General features: G+C 52.0%; 10 protein-coding genes across 10 annotated transcripts; 7 read left to right on the forward strand and 3 right to left on the reverse strand.

Moving 5' to 3' along the window:
• Positions 1-1,903: 1,903 nt before the first annotated feature.
• Positions 1,904-3,651, forward strand: PtrM4_085860 (CaiC, Acyl-CoA synthetase (AMP-forming)-AMP-acid ligase II; the record flags this gene model as incomplete). Its single annotated transcript, XM_001940145.2, has 2 exons — positions 1,904-3,369; positions 3,420-3,651. 2 exons carry the CDS (start codon positions 1,904-1,906, stop codon positions 3,649-3,651), a joined length of 1,698 nt encoding a protein of 565 aa, XP_001940180.2.
• Positions 3,652-3,837: 186 nt separating this feature from the next.
• On the reverse strand, positions 3,838-4,244 carry PtrM4_085870 (NADH-ubiquinone oxidoreductase B18 subunit family protein; the record flags this gene model as incomplete). Its single annotated transcript, XM_001940144.2, has 3 exons — positions 3,838-3,942; positions 4,001-4,125; positions 4,190-4,244. The coding sequence occupies 3 exons, from the start codon at positions 4,242-4,244 to the stop codon at positions 3,838-3,840; spliced, it is 285 nt and encodes a 94-aa protein (XP_001940179.1).
• A 1,016-nt stretch (positions 4,245-5,260) lies between these two features.
• PtrM4_085880 (Arp, Ankyrin repeat protein) lies at positions 5,261-6,757 on the forward strand (the record flags this gene model as incomplete). Its single annotated transcript, XM_001940143.2, has 1 exon — positions 5,261-6,757. One exon carries the CDS (start codon positions 5,261-5,263, stop codon positions 6,755-6,757), a length of 1,497 nt encoding a protein of 498 aa, XP_001940178.2.
• Positions 6,758-7,660: 903 nt separating this feature from the next.
• On the forward strand, positions 7,661-9,318 carry PtrM4_085890 (RhaT, Permease drug-metabolite transporter (DMT) superfamily; the record flags this gene model as incomplete). Its single annotated transcript, XM_001940142.2, has 2 exons — positions 7,661-8,990; positions 9,056-9,318. The coding sequence occupies 2 exons, from the start codon at positions 7,661-7,663 to the stop codon at positions 9,316-9,318; spliced, it is 1,593 nt and encodes a 530-aa protein (XP_001940177.2).
• Positions 9,319-10,769: 1,451 nt separating this feature from the next.
• On the forward strand, positions 10,770-12,047 carry PtrM4_085900 (LAG1, Phosphotyrosyl phosphatase activator; the record flags this gene model as incomplete). Its single annotated transcript, XM_001940141.1, has 1 exon — positions 10,770-12,047. One exon carries the CDS (start codon positions 10,770-10,772, stop codon positions 12,045-12,047), a length of 1,278 nt encoding a protein of 425 aa, XP_001940176.1.
• Positions 12,048-12,489: 442 nt separating this feature from the next.
• Positions 12,490-12,964, reverse strand: PtrM4_085910 (uncharacterized protein; the record flags this gene model as incomplete). Its single annotated transcript, XM_001940140.2, has 2 exons — positions 12,490-12,833; positions 12,922-12,964. 2 exons carry the CDS (start codon positions 12,962-12,964, stop codon positions 12,490-12,492), a joined length of 387 nt encoding a protein of 128 aa, XP_001940175.2.
• Positions 12,965-14,533: 1,569 nt separating this feature from the next.
• On the reverse strand, positions 14,534-15,854 carry PtrM4_085920 (uncharacterized protein; the record flags this gene model as incomplete). The annotated part of the gene is made up of 2 exons (XM_001940139.2): positions 14,534-15,080; positions 15,133-15,854. The coding sequence occupies 2 exons, from the start codon at positions 15,852-15,854 to the stop codon at positions 14,534-14,536; spliced, it is 1,269 nt and encodes a 422-aa protein (XP_001940174.2).
• A 4,352-nt stretch (positions 15,855-20,206) lies between these two features.
• Positions 20,207-20,620, forward strand: PtrM4_085930 (uncharacterized protein; the record flags this gene model as incomplete). Its single annotated transcript, XM_001940138.2, has 3 exons — positions 20,207-20,341; positions 20,405-20,532; positions 20,581-20,620. The coding sequence occupies 3 exons, from the start codon at positions 20,207-20,209 to the stop codon at positions 20,618-20,620; spliced, it is 303 nt and encodes a 100-aa protein (XP_001940173.1).
• A 607-nt stretch (positions 20,621-21,227) lies between these two features.
• Positions 21,228-22,182, forward strand: PtrM4_085940 (Use1 domain containing protein; the record flags this gene model as incomplete). Its single annotated transcript, XM_001940137.2, has 2 exons — positions 21,228-21,374; positions 21,430-22,182. 2 exons carry the CDS (start codon positions 21,228-21,230, stop codon positions 22,180-22,182), a joined length of 900 nt encoding a protein of 299 aa, XP_001940172.1.
• Positions 22,183-22,597: 415 nt separating this feature from the next.
• Positions 22,598-23,445, forward strand: PtrM4_085950 (uncharacterized protein; the record flags this gene model as incomplete). Its single annotated transcript, XM_066106695.1, has 3 exons — positions 22,598-22,634; positions 22,721-23,211; positions 23,269-23,445. 3 exons carry the CDS (start codon positions 22,598-22,600, stop codon positions 23,443-23,445), a joined length of 705 nt encoding a protein of 234 aa, XP_065963633.1.
• Positions 23,446-23,523: the final 78 nt, after the last annotated feature.

Here is a 23,523-nt window from a genome sequence, read left to right on the forward strand (position 1 = left end):
TCGACTGGACATCAGCTGAAAAGGTTGTGAACTACAAGCAGCAGGGAGTGAGATTAAGAACGACTTGCATGATGTTAGCTCCAGAGATTCAGCAAAATTATCAGAAGCCTCGTCCTGCCTCGTATCTCTTGTGTATATCTTGAAGCGGGGGATCATACTGTAACTGGTTGAAAAGTAGTCAGGTACCTACATAGGATGCAATTAGATTACAGTTGGTCGGCAAACAGCCTTTAGATAGCTTCAAGGGTTAGACACTACCACGAAAGCACAAGTAGAACAGTGTTGTATTTGTCCAGGTGAGCAGTATATGCGAGAAGTCGGAGCCTAAAGAAATTGAGATAGGGTTAATCGCGGGCCATTTCACTGTTTAGGTCTTATCGCACTTTATTTCCGGTAAGAATATTTAGGCTGTCGGCTTTTAGGCGTGTGCAAGATATCTACTGTTAGAAAATGCGAAGGCGGAATTTTACAGTGCGAAATCTGTCGTAGAAGCGAACCCCTACCACGACAATGTCACCAAAGTCATATTCTGGATGTAGACCCGGACTATCACTTCATCAAGTAGTGTGTCACTGAGAAAAGTCTCAGAAAAGCCGCACTCAACTCTCCCCTTGTTCATTTTGTCTTCCCTTCCCCGTTTTATTGAATTTCCTTTTTCCTTGTTCTGCACTTTTGATTTCCTGCTCGATCCCTCCAGCCATCTCTTTCTTTTGCTATTCTGTTTGTTTACTCATCGCGATAGATTGTTACTGTACCTATTTCCTGTAGAATCATGCATCTCTGTTCATAGATTTTGCCCTGGTGTATAACTACCCGCGTACTGTTGACACAAACGAGCGCAATAAACGAGTATGAACAGTTTAAATATCCTGCCAGAGATCGATGCATCAGTGTTACGATATCTTGGCTACATGTATCCGGCAACACACGAGTACAGATAGTCCTGAGGAAGTAGCGCAAGGTGATGTATACCGCATACAAGCTCAAAAGAACAAAGCATCAACAAAATCTCAAATGCCCGCTTTAGTTACACGGCATTCATGGTATCCATACCATGCAAGGGTCGTAGAATCGAAAACACAAGCTTTTTCGCTCAAACTCTAGAATCTCCAAACTTTCAGGGTTGAGTCAAACTTACTAGATCAACACACGCGCAGCAACAGAGACTCAATCCCTTCTCCTCGTATAGTGGCATGTGGAGACTTTCCCAAGCCCAACCCGCACCATTAGCACACCTACGTACAACAAAGTTGGTACCGCTAAACAGCTATCCCTGGTACTCAGCTATTTCCGGTACTCGAACCTCGGAAAGCTAATCGTTCCCCGCTCGCTAATCCTTATTTCCTGGGTTCCTCCCCTAGCTGCCTCGGCACAACCCCTGTGTCGAACATGGTTTTTTGTTGCATTGAATTGGAGAGATGACGTGATAGATGTAGGATATCAATTAGATATCAATTAGGAGCCTATTCTTCACCGACTATTTGATGTGCTGGGCAAGCGATGGGGATTCGCCCGTTTCGTAGTCTGCAATGCCATGCCGATATGCTTGGCCATTCTGATTAGTCTGGGCTAGGCTACTGGGCATAGTCAAGGCCGCGGTATGGTGCGTAGGCGAGGCTGAGGGGGGCCTTAGATGCATACAGTAGCATATGCGGGGACGGGGTGTGGAAGTATATGAGGGCGATATCTGTTGATGAGAGTCGACGTCTACACACCATCAACTTCTGTGATTGTTGACTGGCACCAGACACTCATCACTCCTCCCTTGAATACGACGGACGGAAAGTCGCGGAGTAATTATACCATAAGATCTTACGGCACGAACTCAATACTATCTTGACAAGCAACATCATTGCAACTTGGTCCATCTCTTTCATCAAACAAGACCAACCAAACCGCAACCATGGTGATTAAATCACGTTTCTCGGTCCCAATCCCTCAAGTCTCAGTCCCAACCTACATATTTGAATCGCCCACTGCTCCTCTCCCCAACCAACCCGCCTACATTTCCTGCGAATCGCCAGAAAAATACCAAATCTCACTACCCGAGTACCGTCTCTATGCGCAACGCTTCGCCTCCGGACTACGACGCATGGGTCTACAACCAGGGGAGCGTGTACTCTTGTTCTCAGGCAATACACTCTTCTTCCCCAGTGTAGTCATGGGCATCATCATGGCCGAGGGAATCTTCACTGGCGCAAATCCAACTTACGTTGCACGAGAACTGGCATACCAGCTTAAAGACAGCGGGGCACGGTATTTACTCTGTGCAGAGAACGGTTTGGACACTGGCATCGCAGCCGCCAAAGAAGCCGGGATGGCAGCATCCCAAATCTTCGTCTTTGACGACGGCATCGCTACATTCGAGGGGCGGAAAGTCGAACGTAGCACGGAATTGGGCCACATCCGGCATTGGACAGAGCTGCTAGACGACGCAGAACGCGGCGCTGCATACGCATGGCCAGAACTGAAAACAAAAGAGGAACTCGACCGCGTTGTCATACTCAACTACTCGTCCGGTACCACTGGCGTGGCAAAAGGCGTCATGATAACGCACAGGAACCATATTGCAAACTGTGTTCAAATACTACACGTGAACAGCCAGCGGCAAAACTACGAGGAAAGTCAGAAGCGGGCGAGACAACTTTGTCTTCTGCCCATGTACCACGCCTACGCGCAATCTGTATTTGCCATTTCCGCTCCGAAGCAACGTGTGCCAGTCTACATGCTGGCCAAGTTCGACCTACTGCAGATGCTGGAGTGCGTACAGAAGTTCCGCATCACGGATCTCGCTTTGGTGCCGCCGGTTGTCGTGGGCATGGCCAAGCATCCAGTGACGAAGAAGTTCGATTTGAGCAGTGTGGAACATGCGGGTTGTGGTGCTGCACCGCTGGGCCGCGAGATCAGTGTTGAGTTTGAACAGCTCTGGTCTGGTGGCGCAGTCAACTTGAAGCAGGGCTGGGGTATGACGGAACTTACATGCGCGGGGACTATCTGGGGCCCGAATCGCAGGTCTACCAATGCTTCGGTTGGCGAGATTCTGCCCAACTGTGAGATGAAAATCGTGCTAGATGAGGCTGGGGTAGTTGAAGCGCCGCAAGGTGAGAGGGGAGAGATCTGGATTAGGGGCCCGAATGTCATGAAGGGGTATTGGAATAAGCCGGATGCGACAAAGGAGACGCTGACTGAGGATGGGTGGTTGAAGACGGGCGATGTGGCATATGTGAATGCGGATAACTATCTGTTTATTGTGGACAGGAAGAAGGAGCTGATTAAGGTTAAGGGACTGCAGGTTGCGCCTGCTGAGTTGGAGGCGTTACTGCTGGATCATCCAGACGTACAAGATGTTGCTGTCATCGGTGTTACTGCGTAAGTTCCACCCCCATGTCGTCGAAAGAAGATGAACTAACTGATTCAAGTAACGATACTGAGCTACCAAGAGCATATATTGTGCTCAAAACAGCGGATAAGAAAACAGCAGCTACTGCAGAGAAGATCAAGAGTTGGCTTGCGGAGCGTGTGTCTAAATTCAAACGGCTAGAAGGTGGTGTGCACTTTGTCGATACCATTCCGAAGAATCCGACGGGCAAGATTCTGAGGAGAGAATTGAGGGAAATGGCTGCACAAGAGAATACAAGGGCGAAATTGTGAGAGGTCGGCTGGGTATAGCTCTGTACACATCCGGATAGTCAATGCAGGGCACGCTTTACTATGTTGCTGGGCCGCCAATGCCGTATGTGTCCAATTGAGGGTCTGCCGCTGCTTTGATATATACATGCAGCATTTTCACCGCTCGTGAAATCAATGCGTGATGTGTCGTTGCCGCATAATGTGCCTCTAGTTACTGCGCTCCCCGTTCTTAGCCGCCCTGAGCTCGTCCATCTTCTTCACGCGCTCCTTGAATTCGTCGTATTGGCACTTTTCATACGAATGTCGCTCGTTCTGGCCACACAGTCAGTCGCTCGGTCTTCAGTACATGCATATGATCGTTTCTGCTCACCTCGCACTTCCACGGAAGGTAGTACTCCTCAACCCGACACCGGTTCAGTGGGATTAGAAGATGTGCGCAACTGTCTCGGTAGGCTAGGGGTAGTTTGGCAGCGCTCATCTCCTCGCGGGTAGCCTCTGTGCGGTTGTCAGTCTCGGTTGTTGCTTCCTCAATTGCATCTCGATGCGTGGTAGTGCTCACTTCTCGGCTCGCCGTCAAGGCCGACGGCATGCTTGATTGTGTCGGTGATGGTCATAGTGGCGGCCAAGGGAGTTGTTTGTCTGCAATGGCGCGCGGGGAGAGCTGGTGAGGGTTGAGTCGTTTGCGGGCGGGCTTGCTGATGTTCACCAGCGATGCGGTCGGCATGGGACGATGGCACCTGCCGACCCGAGGCTTGGCAGGGCAGGCGCGAACGCGGCCTGCTCAACGCGACTTCCCCAGGTCTGACGCGAAATGCAGACACGCCTTCACGAAATCACTTGACACGCCTCCCAGGACAAACCCCTCTAGCTCATCGAATGGTGAAAATGCCCCCGGCGCCTGATGGCAAAATCTACTCGGCGACATATAGTAATGTGTGTAGTCACCCCCTCGTGCGACAGCTTGCATCCATATCATAATCTTTACGGCTAGCTGCACCGCTGCAAATGTTTGCTGCTGAGCGCCTTGCTCACATCACCTAGGTCCCCGTGTATGAGTGCAATGTCAACGGCAACCATGTCATGCGCCGGCGTGCTGATGACTGGATTAATGCCACACACATCCTCAAGGTAGCCGACTACGACAAGCCCGCCCGTACCCGAATTCTGGAGCGCGAGGTGCAGAAAGGTGTGCATGAGAAGGTTCAGGGTGGCTATGGCAAATACCAGGGTACTTGGATACCGCTGGAGGAGGGGCGGCATCTTGCAGAGCGCAATGGTGTGCTGGACAAAATGCGCGCCATCTTCGACTACATACCCGGTGATAGAAGCCCGCCGCCTGCGCCCAAGCATGCGACAGCGGCATCGAATCGCATGAAGCCTCCAAGGCAAACCGCCGCCGCCGCCGCAGCGGCACGGAATGGTAAAACTCTCTTTTCGCCTAAATACATGCAGTGGTTATTCTTGCGTCAGTGTGGAAGGCTATGGCTAATTCATAACAGCAGCATTCGCCGCCTCGCAGGCGCAGTCGCAGCAGTCTCAGGTCAGCGAAGAAACATACGAAGCCTCGCAGATTAGGTCACAAATCTACCGCGAGGAGACGCCTGATAACGAGACTGTGATTTCAGAGTCTATGCTGGGGGATGCCGATATGCTGGATGTGTCCCAGTACTCGACCGGCGGCAATAGGAAGCGCAAGAGGGCAGATCAGATGTCCCTTTTGGACCAGCAGCATCAGATATGGGCAGATCGACTACTAGACTACTTCATGCTGCTGGACCACGAAGAGGCCGTTTCGTGGCCAGAACCACCGGCCAGCATAAACCTGGACCGGCCAATCGACGAAAAGGGACATGCTGCCATGCATTGGGCGGCGGCGATGGGAGATGTGGGGGTAGTAAAAGAGTTGATAAACCGAGGCGCGCGTATTGATTGTCTGTCGAACAACCTGGAAACACCCCTGATGCGCGCCGTCATGTTCACAAACAATTTTGACAAGGAGACAATGCCGAGCATGGTGAAGATCTTCCAACAAACAGTCCACAGAACAGATTGGTTTGGGAGTACAGTCTTCCACCATATCGCAGCAACAACCAGCAGTTCAAACAAATATGTGTGTGCGAGATGGTATCTCGACTGCATCATCAACAAGCTCTCGGAAACGTGGATACCGGAAGAAGTTACACGGTTACTGAATGCTGCTGATCAAAACGGTGACACAGCCATTATGATTGCCGCACGGAACGGGGCAAGAAAATGCGTGCGAAGTCTGCTGGGCCGCAATGTGGTAGTGGATATACCGAACAAGAAGGGTGAGACAGCAGACGACCTCATTCGAGAGCTCAATCAGAGACGACGTATGCACGGCCGGACACGACAAGCTTCCTCATCGCCCTTTGCGCCACCACCCGAACATCGACTAAACGGACACGCCCCGCATCTAGACGGTGGCCCCTTGATGCCAGTACCTTTTCCCACTATGGCTGTTCGTGAATCACCACAGTACCGCTCACAAACCGCCTCACATCTTATGAACAAAGTAGCACCAACACTTCTGGAGAAATGCGAGGAATTAGCCGCAGCGTACGAAGCCGAACTGCAAGAGAAGGAAGCAGAGGCGTTTGACGCAGAACGTGTGGTCAAGCGCAGACAAGCCGAACTCGAAGCCGTACGGAAACAGGTGGCGGAGCTGCAGGGCATAGCGATTGGCCTTCACATCGACCTTAATGATGAAGAGGCCGACCGGCAACAAGAACAAGAGCTGCGGCTACTAGTAGAAGAAGCAGAATCCCTTCTTGAGATTGAACAAAAGGCTGAACTCCGACGGTTATGCAGTAGTATGCCTCAGCAAAACAGCGACGCATCACCGGTCGACGCCACAGAAAAGCTGAAGATAGCATTATTGCTACACCGAGCCCAGTTGGAACGTAGAGAACTTGTCAGAGAAGTAGTGGGCAATTTGAGCGTGGCAGGCATGAGCGAGAAGCAGGGCACGTATAAAAAGCTCATTGCGAAAGCACTGGGTGAGCGGGAAGAAGACGTCGAGTCCATGTTGCCCGAGATCTTGCAGGAACTGGAAGAAGCGGAGACGCAGGAGCGGGCCGAGGGCTTGGACGGGAGTCCATTGTAGTGTCGCATATTTTTGTTTTATCCTTTGCGTTTGTCGATTCCCCGCAGCTCCCATGGTTGGAGTTGGAACTGAGTTTAGGAGGTAGGGTAACGAGACATTGATGACCCAGGATAGTAGCCATCTACCTCTTAATGTACACACGCGATCGTTCAAGCCGTTTCCTGGCTTATCTTGCTACAACTATGGATAGTACAGTTCCTGCCGAGCGGTCCTGAAGTGAAGGTGGTTCCTGCTGTCGTACGACAGTTGACTAACTAGCGGCCTGGCACACCCAAGACTCATTGCCTTGGAGGCTGTCGCGTGTAGCAAAAGCCCTTGGCGCCTCCCATGCACATTTGCGATAACGATTCATACGATGCTTCGGTGACGACACACACTCGGCTCATGCAAGACACTGGTACGTGCATGCAACTGGCAGATAGAGGGTCATCTGAAGACATGAACCCCACGCAGACAACGCGTGTGGCGGAACCGTGATTCGATCACGCATGGGGCTAAGGATGACGTGATTCGGCAGGTGCGTCGTGGAGCTACACGAGATGTGTGTGGGTTGGGCACGTCTGCAGGGCGCTGAAGATGGCATACTGAAGACTCTCTCGAGTTTCACACCTTGTCAAGAGCTTGGATCTGGCTGCTGCGTGGGTTTGGGGGGAGATGAGATGTGGGCGGAGCCGCGTAGTACGGAGGTGAGGTTGGCGGCGATTGGACCCTGCGGAGCTGACGGCAATGCAGGGGCTTGGCCGCTCCCATTGTACGGGTACGGGCAGGACCCAACACACCGAAGCCAGATATCAGCAGTCCAACTTAATTCGACATCGACTAAGACAACAAGTCCCGCTGCGCCATTCCGAAGACGCCATTAGCCCCACCCGGCCTGTCACTCGCTAGCACCAGGACCACCTTATGCCTGAGTCGATTCCGCTGAGGAAGAAGCCGCAGCCTCATCCTCGTACGCTTGCCCATTCTCTCTCAGACGACTTCAGCCTCGAGCATAGAAATAGAAGCAGCTCGCCCGTCCTCGTTTCCGGTTCCAGCTCCAGAAAAGCCTCGCGAACTCGCTCATCTTCACGTCAACAGCGCAAAGCAAACGGCAAAGCATCAGCCCTCAAAGAGCCAGACAGTCCTGCCAATTCAGAAGTCGATTTTGACGATTGGGATGAACACGACGCAGCCATGCCCTCTGATCTCCGACCGTCGATAGACTACCACAGAGATGGTCGCGCCAACGCGCCACTGCTCGGGCGCAAAACAGAGGACGATACCGTTGATGACGGGATGGTACGGAGCACACACACCTTTCACGAGCGTGACCCAGAAACACAAGCAAAACTCGAGACGAGGAAGAGATACACATACGCAGCGCTGCTGCTAGCGCTGAGCCTGATCAGCTTCACAGTGCAGACGGAAACGGCAGTGTACATTCAGCATCAATTGAAATGGGAGAAGCCATATTGCATGCTCTACATGACCCACGGATCATGGGTAGTATTGTGGCCATCAACCCTCTTCTTGTTGCGACTCCAGCACTGGAACGAGCCATGGGCGACTTTCTGGCGGCGCCACGTTCAGCTCTTGCGCCAAACAGCCCTCATGGTGCAACACCAAAACTTGCATCCCACACCGCGCCAATCCCAGGTCTCGCCCGTACGCTACATGGTCAAGATGACCTGCTTCATCACGTGCGCTCTTACCTTGGCTGGAGGCAGTTGGTACGTGGCAGTCAACCAAACCACAGCCAGCGACCTTACAGCCATTTACAACTGCTCCGCCTTCTTCGCCTACGCCTTCAGCATCCCCATCCTCCACGAAAAAGTCCGAACTAGCAAAATCGTCGCCGTCGCCATTGCCATTGCTGGCGTCTTCGTCGTCGCATATGGTGACACGTCGCCTGCTAAGCACGGCTCCAAATCTGGCGGCGGCGCCGGTGGCGACAAAGCGCCTCCTTCACACGAAGCGGAGAACCGCGCTTTTGGCAACCTCGTCATCGGTGTTGGCAGTGTCTTGTATGGACTCTACGAGGTGCTATACAAGCGCTTTGCGTGTCCGCCCGAGGGCGCCGCCCCCAACAAGGGCGTCATCTTCGCAAACTTGTTTGGAAGCTTGATTGGCGGGTTTACGCTTTCTGTGTTGTGGCTTCCGATTCCCTTTTTGCATTGGATGGGTTGGGAGATTTTTGAGCTGCCAAAGGGGGAACAGGCGTGGATGATGGCGATTTCCGTGTTGGCGAATGCTAGTATGTTTCCCTCTCCTTTTATCGCATTTTTTTCTGAGATTCAGTATACTAACTCTAAGAAACAGCTTTCTCGGGCGCTTTCCTTGCTCTCATCTCCCTCACTTCGCCCGTCTTATCCTCCGTCGCGGCTCTCCTCACCATCTTCATCGTCGCTATTGTCGATCAATTACTTCCTCCACCGCTAAACTCACCGCTTACCCCTGCGGCCATCGTAGGCGGCTTGCTCATTATCGGCGCGTTCAGTCTGTTGTCGTGGGCTAGTTACAAAGAGATGGATGAGGAGAGGAGGCATAAGCTCGAGGAGGCCCCTAGCGAGTCTGATGATTGAAACACCATATGGGATTGTTGAAAGGACAATTTTCTTCTCAATTTATAGAATGGCGGTGCGATGTAAGCCTTCTTTATTTTTCGATTCTTTGTGGAAGGGTATATATCTATCGGTTAGCTATTTTGGGAATGAATGGAAGGGACAGGCTTCTGGTGGCGGCTTTATTCGGTACGATCCAGTGGACTGGATTGGGCTTGTTTTAGCCTGGGTTGGTTTGGGGGTATATAGATTTGTTGGGCATTTCAAGCGTGCGCTATATGCACTAGACGGCGTTGATGGGATTTACCTCTTCAGAGTCGGCCATAGATATGGCTGTTGTCTTGCGTTCGTTTTGGGAGAATGAGATTGAGATGTTTTGTATGTTTCGACGAGTGAGCGATGTGATGACGGAGGGCATGGAGAAGACAGTGGGCAATGTTAAGATGGAGATGGAGAAGAAAGTGAACGATGCGTGTGAAGAATCTGTGATGTTTGGATAGATAAGACAGAAGATGGATGAAGACACAGCCATACAATCGAGAGAGACACGGATAGAGGTCATAAATACCAATACCAATACCATTCTCCTACCTACTTGTCATCCTTCCCCTTCCCAAGACTACAAAGACATATCTTCACAACCTATCCCACACTTCCTTACACTTCCCAAATCAAACATCTAAGTTGGCAAAATGCTCTACTCTCATTTCTCCCCGACTCCAGCCATTCCCTCTCACACAATCTACTTGGGGAACAGCCACAAAGAGCCACGAGGGCAAAGATTCAAAAATTGGTTGGGATACCCACAAGGTTCTTGGTGTTACCGCAGAATGCGGCACCTCCCTGATGGAACTGAGAGAGGGAAGGAGGGAGGGGATTGTTTATGTTTGGAGGAGGAGGGGATGGTGTGACGTGGTGTGAGTGCTTGGAAGGGGGTGGAATGTTCTGGGGGTTGGGATGGCGAGGGTGGAGTGGAGTGGAGTGGAGTGGAGGGGCGGAGCGGGGGACTTCGGTGGGATGTGTGACAGGATCGACACGGCAAAGATGGGATATAGGTGATGGATGAGAGATGCACATGGGAGTGTGTGGGAGTATGAAGAGAAATGGATAGGGAGCTTTAGCCTCTTTTAAGAGTAAATTGATTAAGTGAGTACTTGCGTGCGGCACGAGAAGTCATGTATGCGAGACTACATGCGGGAGTCGTAACTAAAGTGCCCAGCTACGAAGACGCGAGCAACACGTCAGAACGGCGCGACCGACGTAACGCGCGCCAGTCCAATTGATTAGCCAACCGTACCCTCAATCCCCGAAAAAGTGTTTCAGAAGGAATCCCACTTAACAAAAAGTCTTGTTTGTTAGATTCCTCAAGTGGCGTAGGTCCACGGCCCACTTCAACCTTCCAGCATCTCAGAACATCAACTTACTCTCTACACTCTCCACCAACCCACAACATACCACCCCCAACCACCACAATGACACAACCCGATTCCATACCACCGCTCGCCCCCTCTCTCAGCGACAAACTTCCCAAACTCATCCCCCGCGAACGAACGACGCCAACGCGAGAACCGCCGTCCGCCCCTCCCCCGCCAACACCTCCTCTACCCGCGCCGCCAAACCTCGAGAACCACACCTACATCACCCCCTCGCGACGAATACTGAGTCCAGAAGATCACAAGCTCTTCCTCAGCAGCGACACGTGCACGCTCGTCGAATCCTTCATCTACAACATTGCCGACTCTGTACGCGGCCGCAGCATCTCCAGCATCAGCGACTCAGAAAAGACGCCCACAATCACAACCATCGTATCCATCCTACAGTCCGCCGAGGACCTGCTCTCCCAACACCCACCCGAAGATACCGGCTCCCGCTTCGGCAACCCAATCTTCCGCACCTACCTCACCGCCGTCGAAGCCGCACTGCCATCCTGGCATACCCAACTGGGTCTACAAGACACCCCCCAAGTCGAGGAAATTTCAACCTACCTCTCTCACTCCCTCGGAAACAAATCTCGAATAGACTACGGATCTGGTCATGAACTAAACTTCTTCCTCTGGCTGCTCTGTCTCAATAGACTCGGCATGCTACCCACCTCTACCTTCCCCGCGCTCGCGCTTATCGTCCTGCCCGCTTACCTCAACCTCATGCGCCGCATCCAATCAACATACTACCTCGAGCCCGCCGGCTCCCACGGCGTCTGGGGTCTCGACGACTATCAATTCCTACCCTTCCTGTTCGGGGCCGCACAACTGCTAGGACATGCGTACATAACACCGAAGAGCATACACAATGCGCTTGTATTAGAGGAGGAGGGGAAAGAGTACTTGTACCTTGATCAGATTGCTTTTGTGAATAGTGTCAAGAATGTCGAGGGGCTGAGGTGGCATAGTCCCATGTTGGATGATATCAGTGCGGCGAGGGGGTGGGGCAAGATTGAGGGCGGCATGCGGAAGATGTTTCGCAAGGAGATTTTGGAGAAGTTGCCGGTTATGCAACATTTTCTATTTGGGAGCTTGATTCCTGCGGTGGAGGGCATGAGTAAAGAGGAAGAGGTAGGGCAAGATGGGAAGGGCGAGGGCGAAGAGGAGGGTGTGGTTAGTGTGTTTGATGATGAGACGGGGAAGAGGCATGTGCATGCGAGTGTGGGCTGGGGCGATTGCTGTGGAATCAGAGTTCCAGCGGCTGTTGGGGCCGAGGGGGAGGCCAGGAAAGGGGGTGCGAGGGGTTTGAGGAGGGTACCGTTCGACTAAGATAGATAATGGGAACAGAGGTAAATGTTTATAACATAGATGGGCCATCGAACATACCCTGTACAAACGAACAATCAAACAAATATTCGAAATTGAAAGTGCATGCAATCTATTCATTCTCAGTGGTATCAAATACTATTCCTGCTCATTATCCTCATCCTCATCTTTCCCTTTTGCATGGCCCCCTCAGTCTCGATCCAATCTCCATCTCCATCTTCTACTTTACTTGTTGTTCAGCTCCTTCTCAATCTCCGCCTTGAGATCCTCGGGCTTCTTCGTGCTCGCCCACCTGCCCTTGACCTTGCCATCCCGTCCAATCAAGAACTTTTCAAAGTTCCACTTGACACGCTTCAAGCCCATGAGGCCGGGCTTCTCGTTCTTGAGCCATTCGAAAGCGGGGTCTGCGGTTGCGCCGTTGACCTATCATCATAACCATTAGCCATCATTCTCTTACACATTGTATCCAATACCCCCACCAAGGGAGGAAAAAAAAGACGGTGGCAAAGGAGAGAACACGTACATCAATCTTGCCCAGCACGGGGAAGCTAACACCGTAGTTCAACTGGCAAAACTCCTGAATCTCGTCGTTGGAACCCGGGTCCTGGCCGCCGAATTGGTTGCAGGGGAAACCTAGAATCTCAAAGTCGTTTGGGTGTGCGGCCTTGACTTCCTTGTAGAGTTTCTCGAGGCCCTCGAATTGCGGGGTGAAGCCGCATTTTGAGGCCGTGTTGACGACGAGGACGACTTTGCCGTTGAGCTTGGAGAGGTCGTAGGCGGCGCCTTTCTCTGCAGTAGCGTGTTAGTCGGATGTGTACGAAAGAGAACGGGGGAGAGAGAGGTGAGAGGATGTGAATGAGGAGGAGGCGAGACGTACTGTCCTTTGGCTTGAACTCGTAGAAGCTCGTTGCTGAAGCCATGGCTGGTTTCTTAGATGTGGTAAAGCTGAACGCTCTACTAAAAGCCTTCTGATACCTGAACACTTGCTGTATCTGTATGCGCGTCTTTCCAAAAAGCCGGTCGCGATGATCAAGTCGTAGAGTCGAAGCAGTATATCCAGTGGTGTGATAAGCAGATGCCACAGGAATAGCAGGAATAGTAGTCGTAAAGGAATCCCTAAGCTTTAAGACCAAAGCTCCCGCCCTCGTCACCCGCTGCGGGGCTGTGCCCCTAGCCCCTCCACCATTCACAACATGTGATACACCGGAGTTCCTACCCAACACCATCATTTTCGCCTTTGTCCCGCAGCGCTCGGTAACGCAATTGCTCGCTCTCACACTTTAAGCGGCACCGTAAGCGTTATGGTCTAGACGCAAAACGTAAAAAAAAGCTTCCGGACCGGGATGGCTTACAAAGATGGCGTGCGCGCGCAAGATGGGACGAGGGGCTTTCCGAGCGAGCTCTGACTCTGGCTGCTCTCGGAGGTCCGCTGCTTGCTTGAGCCGAGGCTTGGGTCAATGTGCCGGGCGAATAGAAGAGAGAGATGGATTGATTGGGTGGAGTGTCGATGACGTAGACGTAGTGGTGCGTCGATTTGAAATTATGGCCGCACCCGCTGGATATGGGTGTGATCGGGGGGTTTGGAGGATTACGCCGAGATGGATGAGATCGGGGAGTTCTTCGAGATGATGCGAGGCCGCCGAGCAGAGTAATGTTGCAGGAGAGATGGCATTGTAGCGTGCGCACGCAGGAGTCATTTATACGTCCTGTTGGGGTGGGGGCATGAGGTATGGGCTGGTTGAGCGGTGCGCGGTTGCTCCTATGTACCGGTGCTGGGAAGGAAGTCGCGACAGTACAGTAACTCCAACGTGGTGCGTCTCATGAAAAAGCCGACATGGCATGACCATAAAGCACAATATTTCAAGTCTCTCGTAATAAACAATCTTCACTTCACGCATTATGACGCAGATGTGTGAGATGAAGATACTGATAATGACACTATGTACAAACAAACTACCGGGACGACCAACCTCCGCCTAGCGGGCAATGGTGTCTATACAAGACTGACCTCTCACCCTGGTCATCCTCCCTTCCGAAACGCCGACTAAAGAAATACAATTGAGATAAATCACTCCTCCGTTAACAATCGATCAATCTGATACATCAACCAAACTCATGCCAACCATTTTGCTATGAGTGGGACCGCAGTCCTTCTGACCCTCAATGGGGTGTGCTGTCGCCTTAAGGGCTGATCAGCGATCCTTCGGCATCCTAGTCCACGGCTGGGACATGTCCTTTGGGTAAGTATCCTTGGCTTGTGTCCAGAGGTATATCCATCCGGGAACATAGGCAGTCCATCCGAGACTTGTGGCAAGTCATGGTCCTTCATCCGCTAGGCACGCGGGAATTCCATCCGGGTTCGGAGAACGCAGAAAAGCAAACGCGATATATGTATGTTGGAAAAAAACAAGGGTAAAAATCCGGCTGTGTGCTGACAAACCTGCTTGGGCATGTCACAGCAGACAGAGTCTACCTGACACGTACTTCATTCAGCCCCCGAAGACATCCCTGTACTGGGTGCAAATGTCGTGAAGTCCGACGACCTCCTTGGTCAGTTGGATGTCGTCACCAAGATCACTAGGGGTAGTGAGGTTGGTCAAGATGTCGATGATGTGTTGCTTCTTGGTAAGGAAGTCCTTGGAAAGAGCATCGCGACGCTGCTGACGTTGTTGCTCAGCGGTGAGCTTGACTACCTTGACACGCTTCTCAGTAGGCTCCTCAGCAGAAGCCTTGCGCTTGCGAGAAGCAGACTTGCGAGCAGCCTGGCCCTGTACAGGAGACGGCTCTGTGGTGGGGCCGTCGTACTGGTGCACACGCTTCATGTGGTCGAAGAGGTTGTAGCGACGAGGGAAGCCGTGGCCGGGCATAGCTCGCTCACAATCCCTAAAGTGGCACAGGTGGGGCCTGGCACCGTGGCCGTGCATGCCATGCGCTTCACGCTCGTGACGGAGAAGGCATGCAGTAGAGGAGAACTGCACACCGACGCAAGTCTTCTTGTTGCAGCGGAAAGGCTTCAAGTGAGAGTCGACGTATTTGCTGTCATCGAGGTCAGATAACATCCAAGTGTGAATGACGTGAAAGAACTTACTCGTAGTTGCACTTGAGAGCTGTGGGCTTGTGGCTGCAACCTGCCTTACCCTCCTCGGGGCAGTGGTACTTGCCATCCTTGTCTGGGCTTTGCTGGTAAAGTGGGTGGCTGCGGGCGACCTTGGTGCGCTCTTCCTCGAGCTTGGTCTCGGCATTCTCAGACTGGGACATTGTGTCTTCGTTGCCGTCAAGGGACTGAGGGGCAGACGCAGTCTTAGCATCGTCGTTGTCATTGCGAGAGCTGTGGAGGCGTGATTGTTCAAAGTCCAACCCTTGAGGGAAGTGGGCGCTGGTGGTGCTGGTCGGGGTACCGACAAAGGCACCAAAGCTGGTGTCTTGTGCAGATGCTCGCCGTGACTCATCTTGAGTGTATGATGAGTTGCGGACAGTAGCAGGGCGCTCAATGGGGCCAAAGGTAGGGTTAGGCCACGTGCGCTGAGAAGAGAACATGGCATCGCTCGTGTTGTTGGCTGGCCATGATGTGAAGTTGAAAGAGCTGTCTTGGAAGCTCTGTTCGGTGCCCCATCGTGGCGAGTCGTTGATGGTAGAAGGGGTGAAGCGTGTCATGTTTGCTGTTGAGTACTGGTTGTAGTCCTGAGCAGTTGAGAAGTTAGCATATGAGAGGGATCCGTCCCTGGATTCCCATGGTCCTGATGTGGCAGATTGGTGCATGTGGCTCATGTCCAGGGTTTCAGGGAAAACGCTGTAATTGTCGGAGCTCATGGTTGGCGAGTAGATGTCGCTGCCGACAAATTGTGAGCTCATCCGGCTTCGGCTTTCCTGGCGGTTTACTTCTGGCTTCCTGGCTCCGCGCCGGCTGGCGCTGCTCTGGCTCTGGTATGCGCTGTCCATGCTGCACTCAGAAGCAGTGTCCTTCAGTTCGAAGAAGTCTGATGTGTGCATGTCCTGGAACTCTGAAGAAAAAGAAAAGTCCTCTGCGGAAACAATGGGCGTTGGGATTTCCTTTCTCCACTCAGTGATGTTTGAGATGTAGAAAGCGGGCTCCGGTGGTGAGTCGAAGAACGAGTCGCTGGACACCAAAGTTAGTATCCAAACATGCGCGTCAAACCTAGTTATAAAAAGAAAACGAGACAAAAGAAAACGCCATGTTAGTAAACCCGAATGCGAGGACCTACGCGACGATTAGTTAGCAAAGTCAAGAGGGGTCAGCATTCAGCAGCACGCACCTGGAAGCCAGTGATATTTTTATCATTGGCGACAGCCTGACGAGCCCCTAGAAGTGTCGGAACCACAGGAGCTGTCGAGCCGGATTGGTTGAGGCATCTCAAGGCAAGTAGGCGGTGGGACAGATATCAGTACAGGAACATCCGGAATGAGGCCAGTACCAGTAAAACACAGGGCAAGCATCCATAACATCTTGTGCTCCTTGAATCACACTCAAGTTAGTTTCGGATCATGGGGGTCGGTGAGGATAGGCAGTCTTCAGCCTACAGTACGTACTTCGTAACCGTCCAAACAATTCCAAATCAGCTCCATAGCCCGGACGGGCACGGGTTAGCACCCTGGCAGGATCCATGAGAGTCCAAGATGTGGTCATCCATGTGGCTGTGCAAAGTAGGTGTTTCCATTGGCAGTCCTTCGAGACCTGGAGTGGGATGGGCTCCTCATGGGCGAAATGTGTAAAGGCCTACTACTAGTCGTGCGTCGCCAAGTGCAGTCGAACAATAACATAGTTGAACGACATTACCGGAAGTTGCCTACGTTGTCCATACGGTGATGCAGGGCTGCATGCCGTTGTTGCAGATGATGTTCGATCGAATGCGATGTTGCGCATGTGACTAGTGAGGATCCACTCGTCCGTTCACCGCCGTTTCGAGAGCTTTGCATCTTAGCTCTGAACTCGGGGGCGTCGAGGCCTCGTGATTGTCGTGTCTACTAACACTGCGAGGGCAGTGTGCTACGCCTGTCGAAATCCTGGGAAGCTGGTCCAAATGATGATCCGGGCATGGTAAACTGAAGAAATGTGGCCTTGAAGCTGTCCATTACCGGGGCGGTAAATCCTGTGGAGAGTATCCTGTGGCATCCTTTGGGCATCCTTTGTGGGCTGTAGTGGCGGCAAAAATGAAAATAACAGTAGGAAAGAAATACATGATTCTAGCAACACAGGATGTCATAGTCATAGCTGAGAAAAGGCGCAAGTGAAAGCAAAACAGTAGTAGGGGAAAACCATTGGGCAGTAAGTACCTGGATAGGGCTCCGTTTGGGCTCCGAATTGTCATCCTGAGCAAGGGCTCTTGTATGATTGTCGACGTTTGTGAGATTTTCAAGCAAATTTAGCTAGAAAAGTGGCTGGAAGGTGGTTTGTTGCGAAAACTATTGTCGACGTGTGGTACTTGTGTGGTGTGGAAGAGGGAGGGAGGAAACGAGCAGGACGAGAGTGTGCGGCGCGGACACAAGTGCTGACCGGTTGGTGGCTTAGTCCAAGTGCCAACGCATAGACATAGCAAAAGGCCCCACAATACGAGTCCGCGAGTAAAAAACCTGTTACGGCCCTTTCGGCGGTTCCAAAGCCAATGGGTTAAATTTCGTATTCTGGCGACTGGGTTGGGACGGGTCAACTTCTTATCACTTTGCGTGCAGCGCTAACGTCACAGAGAGGGCGCTCGGTTCTCGAGGTATCCTACCCCTCGTCGACTGAGAGTGCAAGGCCAGCATTCCGCGTCGTCGGCGAAATGCTTCCTGTCGCTCACGGAAGGATTTGTGGGCCTTCAAACTAAATAGCAGCCAGGGGTACGGCCAAGGGGCAGCGATCAACGCTGCCAACCGCCAACCGCCAACCGCGAAGCCGGATGGCGGCTCGACAGCGCCGCCAAACCTGCAAAATCAGCGACTGTTCAGCCGACGGCGCACAAGATCCATGTGGCTTCTCGTCTAGTCCCGCGATCAACACGGAAACAAAAGATTAATGCGGCTCATGCTCTCAAATCAATTTGCGTGCAGCCTTGTCGACGCTCAGGATTGCGCGGCATGCGGACCACCGGGGAGTGAACGCGCAATATGGAATAAACTTTGCTTCACACGGCTTGCACGGGCTACGGGACAACGGTTGTGTCGTCCCTCCCGCTGCCTCACCTGTAACGCCTGGCATATACTCCCGCAGTCCCATGTTATTCATGTCCAAAAAATCAGGGTAGGGCTTATTTCTGTACATGTACAGTAAGCACAAACGTGCCGGTAGGGCTACATGTGACAAGGCTTCACAACAGCTCGTGGGAGCACATGAGCGAATCTCACTGTAACACGGATTTCCCTGGGGAGCCAGATTAGGCGTGCAGCCTGTCACAAACGTCGTCGGCGGCTGTTTTTGAGCAACGAGGTACAGCATTTGGCATTGCCATATTGCGACCATGCACTTCTTAGCGGCCCTGACCCTGCCTTATAGCGCAACGCCCACGGTAGGTCGCATGTTTTGATTGTCTATTCGAAGTCAGAAGGTGCTCAGATGGCCAAGAGAAATGTAATTCAAATGATGTGGTTTGTAATCAGATAGGAGCGAAAGACAATGCTGTTTCGTTCCTCATTGTCCAATGGACTAAGATGAACTATGCTTTGAAAATTGTGGTATCATCAGGAGAGGGAGGGTCGGGAGCGAATCGTAGTTCACGTACCTTTGGTTGGCGTTCGCTTCTCCGCTGAAGTGCAGCAATGAGAATCTACGGTGGTAAGTCCATTTGGAGCAATCGACGCGGACGTCGAAGCACTGCCTCGGACGGCGTGTATTGCATTTGCGCCAGGAATGCTGGCGTTGCATTGAGGATGGAGGAAGAGGTGCGACATATGCGCTGAGATGCGACAGGATTTTCACTCATCGGCCCGTCTTTTCAGTGGCCGAGCGATCTTCATCAGTGCCTGCCTATCTTCCTATGAAGAAACAGCTTGATGCCCGACAACAGGGAGCTTCAAACTTTAAAGAACGGCACATTCTCGTATTCCAGGATTTCGGAGGTCGTTAACAGAGATTGTGCCGAGCTCGGAAAGCACAGCGGCATCGGAGGGGCGAAGATGAAATGTTGATGAAGAGTCGGTCTGCAGTGCGAACGCGAAAAAAAGAACTGATGACCTCGCTTAGCGAAAGGGGCAGCTCGTTGTCTTAGTCAGCATCGACGTCATCGTTCAGCCTCCCGACAATGAACACCGGAACACTTTGCTTTCCCCTTCCCTTTCCCGGGACCCTTTGACACGCTGAACAAACCACAGGGTCTAACGTGTAACGCGATACAACGAGCCATCAAGGCACCCGAGAATATTCTGCCATTACGTCAACGAACCAACTTCACAAAGAAGCAATTTAAATCGATGCATGTAGTGCCTTCTGGTGTACCACTCCTACGCTCCATTGGGGTCCAACTTTCCACGTTATGACAGAGCGGCCATGTTGCAACAACGTGCGTAGCTTCTATAGCTCAAACACACCGTCGTCAACGTCGTCATTGGACCCTTTTACCCCAAATCTGAAGCCTGAAGGGTCGGACAGCTGCCACTATCACAGATCGGTCCTTCCGCGCCTACGCGATCTGCCTTGAATAGCTAGCGCGATCGGACTCACGATTGATCCAGGGGCAGTGCTCCATATTCTGGAATCGTCCAGCCTGTCTTCGAGACCACAGGTCTTGACAGAGGTCTTGTGGTTCGATATCACATGCCTGTAGACGTTATGTTGGCAGTCCGTATTTCCGATCCTCGAGACGTATAGTACACGCTGAATCATCAACGTCTCATTCGTCGCAGACGGGCGTTAGCTCTGATCAGCATCAATAAACTCAGCCTGGCGTTCAGCACTTATCCTATCGCGTCAATGTTACTGGTTCCAGGGTCCAACCCGCAGGTTCACAATGCGGGGGAATCTCAGCCGCCAGCTGATTGGTACGATCCTATATCGTCTGCGTAATGGTCATGCCACATGCGATCGCATGCTGTGAGCAGCAGACTGAGGAGAAGCATATGAAGGGAGCCGATATCCTGTAGAATCACTATCAAATCATCAGCAGCAACACACTCTTCATACACCAATCAATCAACACTACCACATCAATTTATCCCATACAATTTTCGCAATGTCTTCCCCATTCAAGAAGGTCTTTGGAGACAACACTACACCAGTCATGCCACAAGCACCCAAGCAAGAATCCGACAGACGGGCCTCAGAGTCGTCAATTGGTTCTTCACCCTCTTACGACGGCCGCCGCAGGGTATGTCTCCAGTACCCTAGTCTATGGAGTGATCCCATTGCACATCATTCTAACAATATGTAGTCGTCAGCCGCACAGCGATTTGCGAACCTAGAGGCCATGAAGCGTGGTAACGAGCAAAGTCAAGCCAGGAGACAATCAATCAACGAGATTTACGGAAAGCCTACCTTCATCGGTACCTTGTGGAACAAGTGAGTATATTGATCTACATGCCCTTGTATGGCACTGACAATCCGCAGTTTTACTCGTGGTCCCGTTAGCCCTCCTTCTCAGAAGTAGAGTTCTGGAGGTTTCACAGTTGTCGATAGACTGAACCTTGGAGCGGACATATACTGCCGCCGGCAACACGGTGCCGATACGATGGACTACAGTTGGCGTTCCAGCTATTATTGCTGGGGGTGGAAGGGGAGGAGTGTTTCTGTCGAGAGACGACACGCATGTCTGGAAGCGTGATAGTGGAGGTTTGGACCCCGCATTATGATCATGAGCATTTGTACAATACCAGTTGGATTTTATCTATCTTATAGCGGAAATATACAAGTTATCGCAACCCAAAGTGTAATCAAGTGACGATGTCTGGAGAATATCTTGGCTAAAGCTTAGACCAGTGCGGGGAGGCCCACCATGTTGTGATTGGGCGCTCATGAAAGTGACGTTGTGGCAGGAACATGCGACTTTGCTTGAACAACCCCTATGGTTATTGTACTCACGCATTTCTGCACAACACCCGCGTACGTGCACTGTTTTCAATCAGCTTCACGTCCGTCGTAAACCGGCCCAAGACGACCACTGTGTCAACGTCATCAGCCTAGTACCCCTCTACGAACACATCTTCGTTACCTGGTAGAATCGCGCCAGCTTCCCGACCATATCACAAACAGTCAAAATGGCAACCAAATCGCGTTCCTCAGCATACGGTGACACAACTAGCATCAATCTGAACCGTCTGCTATCGAGGTTGGATTCGATAGTACTGCTAGACCCATCACCCCAGTTGCGCAAGTCGGCGTATGAACGCGCACGTGTTAGTGCTGTATGCCATTCAACCGCCTTAGCATTCGCCTGTATTCAACTGACTGTTGGCACAGAATATTGAACATGCGCGAACGCTGCTTCTCAGTCTCGAACATTCAGCCTCCAAGATCCCTTCCAAATCGAAAAAAGCCGAACTGCAAAGCGATTTGTCAAAGAAGCGCGAGCTCATTAAGCAGCTGAACCAGCGGATATACGAGCTGAATCAGCTAGACGATACAGAGTCGGAAGCATCTGTGGATTCGGATGAGGAAGACGAAGATCAATTCCCATCATATGCGCCTAAAGTGAAGACAGAAGCTGGGCGTGATATTTCAACGTCGACAGAAGGCAACGAAGCATTCCAAAACGCAGCACAGGGCCTTGCATCAGAACTAAGGAGAAGAGGCAAGGCAGATACTGAAGTAGCAGGCGCACAAGCGGCATCTGGAAATTCATTATTGCCTTCCAAGTCTACCACGACCACAGGCGACCCGACACTTGCGCATACTGAGGCGCTCCTCTCACATGAACGAACCGAACAAGAGTCACTCACGGCGAACCTCCTCGATATGGCGAAGCAATTGAAGCAGCAGTCAATACACTTTGGCAATACGCTCGAGGGGGATAAGAGCATCGTGGATCGAACGCTTGCTGGTCTAGACAAGAACACGCTGAACATGGATGCTGCGAGTAGGACCATGGGCACACTGCGAAGGATGACAGAGGGCAAGGGATGGTGGGATCGGATGAAGCTCTATGCCATGATCGCTGGGCTATGGCTGATCGCCTTCCTCATCGTCTTCATTGGGCCCAAGATACGTTTCTAGAGCAGTGTTCGTCTGTTCTGGGCGAAGAATATGGTTTCTGTTCTTACGAATCACAGCCAGAGCATGTCATGGGTTATGGCGTCTACACAGGCCAGCATTGATCGACTTTGTGGGCCTACACATAGCTCTGGCGCCGAAGAAATTCCAGCCAGTATACTTATAATATATAGCAATACGTCCAGCTACAATGGCATTGTTGTCAAGGCTCCACCCATGACATGGCAGTCCGATCCTCGCCGCCCAGCCACACCTGGGCAGATCGATCAGGACCCTGCGCATCTCCAGCGCATTCTGCATGTAGCCGCTTAGCGGCTCGGAGCTACAAGTCATTGACCCGCAAATCCAGGAACAACAACACAACACAGCATTATTAATACCCCATTGACTCTCTTGGAATCTATAGAATCGCGCAAAGATGGCAGCTATGGAAATGTCCTCGTTGGGCGCACGCTGTATGTACCCAACCAGCCAACCATTCTCCCTCCCAATTCAAACTCCCATCGCGCACGCAAACCTATACTAATAAACCGGCGCACAGCTCTAAACCACAACTCCTCGGATGCAGAAGCCGAGTATGACCGTCTCCGAGACCTTGCGCGACAAGAAGCCGCCAAACGATCCTCATGCTTCGACCGCGCGCATCAGGCCTACGAATCCGGCGACGGCGCACGCGCCCACGAGCTCTCGGAAGAAGGAAAGGCCCATGCCGCCAAAATGGACCAATACAACCGACAGGCGCGCGACTACATATTTCGGGAGAACAATGCTGAAGGTCGCGTTGCCAGCGACACCATCGACCTGCACGGCCTCTTCGTCGAAGAAGCAGAGGACGTACTAGAAGAGCGTATCAGAGTAGCACGTCAACGCGGCGAGAACCATCTCCACGTCATCGTGGGCAAGGGCAACCACAGCAAGAACCATGTTCAGAAGATTAAACCACGCGTGGAACAGGTGTGTCGTGAGTTGGGGTTGCAGTATAGGACGGAGGAGAACGAGGGTAGAATCTTTGTTAATCTCCAGGGTGGTGATGTACATGAGATGCCGCCGCCGCCGCAGGCGCCGAGTTATGGGGGATATCCTGGACAGCATGGTGGTGGGCAGCAACATGGTGGTCAACATCATGGCGGCCAACAGCACGGTGGACAGCAACATGGTGGACAACAGCAAGGGCAACAGCAGGGTCAGAACGACGAGATTGAGCAGATGGTTAAGAAGGGTTTGCCCAAGTTGCTCAAGATGTTCAAGTGCTGCACTGTTATGTAGAGTTGTTTTGTATATATACAGGCAAGGGGTTTGATGGGTCTCGGAGAAGAACTTGTTGTACATACTCGTTGGGTGGCT

Source organism: Pyrenophora tritici-repentis, chromosome 3 (genome assembly GCF_003171515.1).
Source record: "Pyrenophora tritici-repentis strain M4 chromosome 3, whole genome shotgun sequence".
Taxonomy (NCBI): Eukaryota; Fungi; Ascomycota; class Dothideomycetes; order Pleosporales; family Pleosporaceae; genus Pyrenophora; species Pyrenophora tritici-repentis.